Genomic DNA, 5,482 nt, shown 5'->3' with positions numbered 1-5,482 from the left:
AGCCACTACGTCTATTGTAGTACTACTTTCGCTGCTCTTCTACTCCCTGGCACTCGTGTCGCCATAACCCCCCGCGGCATTTCCATGACCAACTAGAAATAACCAGCAAAACCCATTCTGAATGGAACCAAACCAACCGGAACCTCCAACTCTCTTCTTTGAGGATAGCTCCCTTCTTCTATTCCGGACGGGGTTTATTATATTTATTATATTAATTAATAAGAAATGGAGTCTCACTCAATATTCAAAGGATCTTTCATTGATCAGAAGGTGTTGTTTCTTTCCACCCCGTTTAGAAGCACTTCATAGTTTGTTTGTTATTCGGAACTCCATTCTAAGGATGTAGCTGCTGAATATCCAATAGTTGACTTAAGAAAAGTTCTCGGACATTATTTTCAAAGAGAAAGTTTGAGCTATTTTTTAAGAGTAGAGTGGGTTGAGTTGGGAAGCGTCTTTCTTGAGCTTAGCAAGCGGAAGGGGTTTCATCGGAGAGCAAACTCCCGAGATATTAGTGGCTTGATGAACTATCCCATTTATGAAGATTTTTATTTTCGTATGAAACAGATCCGCTGGTCCGAATCAATAGAATCAGGAGTTGTTCGGATGATTGCCCCTGCTGGGAATCGATTCATGCCAAACGGGACTTCTTCACTTGTCAGTCGCCCGGGGCGCTTCTTGTTTTATTTTCTTGATCCCCTTGTATGATGGTCTCGAACCTGCTGAATTAGCATGCGTTGACCACTTTATCTTGATAGGGGCATTTTTTACCTTTCTTCAACCCGGGGCGCAGCTAGAAAAAGAAACCAGATGGTTAGAAGTAAAGGCCGAACGTAGGTGCTACACCGAGATTTAATAGCATACCATACATTATATTATGGTAATCGCGAGAATCCCTAGGTTTCAGTCCTAAGCTCCAGCCTTTGTGGATCTAGTAGGGGCTTCCGTCCCGTCCCGAACGGATGAGATAATCGAAGTCTTTTCCCGCGTCAGCGGGAGGATGTTAGTGGTCAAAGATCTCAGAGTTTGAAACTGACACACTATAAACCTAAAAAGAAAAGTGATCCTCAATCTTTTTATTGCTGGGGACACGGATTAGTCTTCAATAATTGGTTAATCACAGCGAGCGGCTCTCTGGCCATTATCAGACTAAACCAACCAGATGTCTTCGCAAGCAAAAGAGGAGTTGCCGCTATTTCTGTCCACCAGTTACCAGGGTATCTATCTATACTGAATACTCATACTCGATTCTTAACCGATGCCGCGGGGCAGACGAAGAATGATTGTATATAATCAAATTCGAGAAAGAATCTCTGCTCCCTCTTCCCTGCGTATGCTCCCTTCTTCACCGCCGCCCGTTCTTTCTTCACCGACACGCAAGGAGTCCCATTCTGCAAGGATAGTCGTGGTTAGAATCACAAGCACATAATATAGCTAAAATCACGAGTATAATCATAGCTAAAAAGGCTCGCCCTTCTGTTGGAGCAGCCGCTCCCCGAGTCGCGGAGATATCGTATTTCTTAATAGTTACCTCGTTCCATTCACCACAAGGCACCCGTCTTCCTAACTTCATCAATCTTGTCCCTCCGAAGCCTTGCTCTATCAAAACGATTGCTAGAAGAGTCGATCACTAAACCCCATAACATAGGTGGCTTAATAACCTTTGCATAGAGCCGCACTTGAAAGAAAGGATACATCTGAGCTAATTTTATTGAAATTCTTGTGCGTATCGCGATGCTCCTTGCTTTTGCCGAGGGGTTCGTCTTGGCTTTGTCTGGTAAGTTGCGATGGCTTCAGGACACATTCTTTCGAAGAAAATGACATGGATAACTAGGGAACCACTACAATAGGAAATAACGGATCTATTCACTTAAGTTGAAAAAGCTGCTTTATGGATATCTACCTAGGGAAGGTCGAAAGCTGAAGGAAGTCTAAAATAAATAAGATCGTGCTTCGTCTTCGTTTACGACACCGGCAATAGGATAGTCTCGTCGAGTATGAAATGAATAGTAGCAACCAACGGTGTGAAAGCGTCCGTTAACTAATAGGTATAGGTAGGTGTAATATGTTATAGCTGGCAGCTCCGGAGCTGTAGCAAAAGGCTTATTGCTTATCAAATAAAGTGATTGAACTATCTTACTTGGGCGGATGGGTAGAAAGAGGCGTCTTACGACACCCCTGTTAAGGGAGAAACTTTCCTATGTAGAATGTAGCACATCAGAAGAATCCGAGCGCTTGCTAGTAGTTTAATTGGCACGTTTTAGACATCAGAACAAGAAATCTCGTGATTGATGGTTGGTCTTTCTCTCGATAAAAGGCAACGCATAGACTGTGGTACTAGTCAAGCATGAAAAAAAAAAGCGTTATAAAGTGGCTCTGAACAATTCAGATTGTGTTGACCGTATAAGGAAAAATTAAGTAAAGAAAGAAGACTAAGCTAGTCCGCTTGTGTATGTTTATGTCAGTCCCTTGATCTATCATGAATCGCGAATGAAGATGTACCCCGGTAATTGAAGAGCCGCCTTTCTCTTTCTTTTAGTTCCGACAGCTCTAGAAGAGGGTCTTGGGTTTAATTCGAGGTGGTTGGTAGTTGTGACAAATCTAGATTGAGCCTCTGTTCCTTTTTGGTGTCTCAAAATTACATACATAAAGGTGTCCGTCATGGCTAAACAGAAAAAGGAGAGAGAGTGCTTCTATCATCACATCATTAGCAAGAAATGGGCGTTGGAACAAGTCTTCCTTGAATTCTCAGTTAGAGCATCCTCCTTTTCTGCAACAGCGGGAAAGCGGGTGAATTCGCCTTGGCGAACTTAAAACAAAAAATACATCTCGATGAAAATAGTTCAGTTCCGTCTTAGGTTGTACCTTATACGGGCTAGTCTGTCACTACCAAAGTTATAGTCAAGATTGGGCGGAGGATCAAAGATCCCCGGGTTCGAACATTGTCTTTTCCATCTTAGGTGGGTATAGAAGCTGCTGATGATGAAGAAAAACTCTCAATCCTGGTTCGAGGCTATGCTGCTTCTAAGCTCTCCTCACTTTCACGGCAAGAAGGCCATAGCAGCGTTTGGGGCTGCACAGGATCTTTAAAGTAGGTTCGACCGCATGCTACAGAGGAACGACAGACGGATCAGAGCAACGGATAAGCTAATACGAAAATAATGTATATAAATAGGGCGCCCAATACATTAGAAACTCATTGCCCATGGATAAAGAAAAAAAAAATTACTGTAATAGTGGATTCGGAATTGTGTAACCTCCCATTGCTCTATCTACGATAGCACGCAGCCGATAATGAAGACAGATATATATAAAGTGTGCAGTGAGATTTGTTAAACTAATCATGCCCTTACGCCTACCGTCGTAGAAGCTGTTCCTAGGAAAGATTATGGTTCTAGCGTTCTGATTGAATCCCCCTAGAGAGGGGCCGGGCAAATGATAATGAGGCTGGCCCTTCGGTTGTACACGACTTCCCAAAAAGGTATAGTGGTTTCCCTGACTTGGAAGATTGGGACTTTGACCCCTACTGGCCGAAAGAGCCACGATGGGATTGGCAAAGGTCGGGCAGCGGGTGTCGCCGACCGGACTTCAATCTGGAATTTGATTGGCCCGACCCGCCGCACTGGGATTGGGGAGACTTGGATCTAGGCGAGCTCCTTTCTTATTCAATAAAAAAGAAGCCTCGCCTGGATACCCCGGTTTTTCCGGGACCGGCGGAATCGTCGGCGCGGAAGTCCACTTCTAGGCACTAGCTTCTACGGGGGGAGGACAGGCGACCGACCCGCTGGTCAAAGGTTCTAAAAGAATGCGCTTCCTTTAATGAAAAGCAGCTGATCGGTAATTAATGTGCGCTCCTGTGGGAGTCGAACCCACCACATAGGCTTTTTCCTTGTTCTACCGAGATGAACTAAAGAGCGTGAGGAAGATTGGATTACTTATTATTAACCGCAAAGCTTTCCACGAGGAGCCCCAAAAAGTCACAAAAATTTCAGAATTAGGGGTATACGAAACCGTGTTTTACATGGCTGAGTGGAGGGTAACTCTGCTGACCGAAGCTGGCGTAAGTCCCTCCAAAGAGGGACTGGAACCGCTCCACATATATCTCTTTCGGAACGAGCCTTAACCGACGCTGCTGCTGCTACTGGTCTGGACACCAAAAATGCTGTCGATAGAGTTAAAGCAAGCATGCCGAGCCGGGAAAAGCATAACGGGCCGTAGAAAGAGCGCAAAAGCACACTCCCCTTGCCTTGATAACAAACCCAACGCTAAAAAAAGACCTCCTACACGCACGGGAACCAGAACAAAAGAAGGAAGAAAATAGGATCCGCCCGCACGTCCGAAAGGAACCAAGACCAGAAGATGCGGCATCGATCAGCTCCTTGAGTTGCTTCCTTAGCTCTGATAGTTCGGGGGGCAATTTTCGGGCGCAAAGCCTCCGGTTCCAGCTCTATCTTATGGTCCACCGGCCTTCTCGGTGTAAGGGTCTTCGACACTCAGGCATGACATCCTCAAAATCTCTTGTCGGGATCGTGGAACTATCGCTCGAGAAGTAAGTAAGCTGCTCCTTGTTTGGTCATAAGGATAATCGTTCTTATTAGGTCAGGGGCGGCCGGCCCGGGGGTTACCCGCGATTGGTAATGGCATAACCAGAAGAGGGGTAGGGGGGACAAGGTTACGCGCTGGGTAGCGCAGCGCATCTGTTTTGGGTACAGAGGCGACGAGGGGTGCTAACCCGGCCACCCAACCCAGCGGGTCAGGGGCGGGCCGGCCATAGGTTCGAATCCTGCCACCTTTCTTGTGGATCATCCTGTGGTTACCGGATGATGGGAATAACAAAGCAGAAATTTTGAAATGAGCACGAAATGTCAATATATGAATTGTTTCATTATTCGTTATTTCCGGGTCTTTTCATTGCATTCACTTACAACAAGAAACAACCACCAGCGTTTGGTGCAGCACCTGCATTTTGGTGCATTCTTCTTTCTTTCCTTGGTCTTTCGTTCCGTCATATTCCTAATAACTTATCCAATTACAACGTATTAACCGCTAATGCACCTTTCTTTTATCAAATCTCAGGGACATGGTCTAATCATGAGGGTAGTATTTTATCATGGTGTCGGATCCCAAGTTTATATGGATTCCTTCTTTGTTACCGGGGTCGACCCCAAAGCCATAATGTCTCAAAACGAGGAGGCCATAGAGAAACTCTTTTTTATTCCTTTGTCTCGAACTTCGTGAAGAACTCCATTCTATCTCTCCCTCGTTACGAACAAAAAAGTGGTGGTGTTGTACACCGCCAGTTGTACACCCCCTTCGTTCTACGAACCCTTGTTGATTCTGAACTTCGTTCGCGAAGGAACCGGGCTTTTGACGGGCCAGCCCTTTTTTATGCGCCGCTTTACCCCGAAAGGAAAATTAGCTTTGCTCCTCTGGGCACTAGGCGCTCCCGTGGTTCGCGAGAAGGAAAAAGGATGAATCCTTTGTT

At 45.5% G+C, this 5,482-nt stretch overlaps 1 protein-coding gene across 1 annotated transcript in view; it reads left to right on the top strand.

The window, feature by feature from the left end:
* Window positions 1–4,859: 4,859 nt before the first annotated feature.
* Window positions 4,860–5,482, top strand: part of ccmFn (cytochrome c biogenesis FN) — a 1,731-nt gene continuing 1,108 nt past the window's right edge. Inside the window, exon 1 of the mRNA in view lies at window positions 4,860–5,482. This exon is cut by the window's right edge and continues 1,108 nt beyond it. Within this exon, the coding sequence (YP_010438254.1) occupies window positions 4,860–5,482 (623 nt within the window).

The sequence above is a fragment of the mitochondrial genome of Pyrus communis (genome assembly GCF_041283825.1).
Source record: "Pyrus communis mitochondrion, complete genome".
NCBI lineage: Eukaryota > Viridiplantae > Streptophyta > Magnoliopsida > Rosales > Rosaceae > Pyrus > Pyrus communis.
This window is presented reverse-complemented; position numbering and strand designations above follow the sequence as displayed.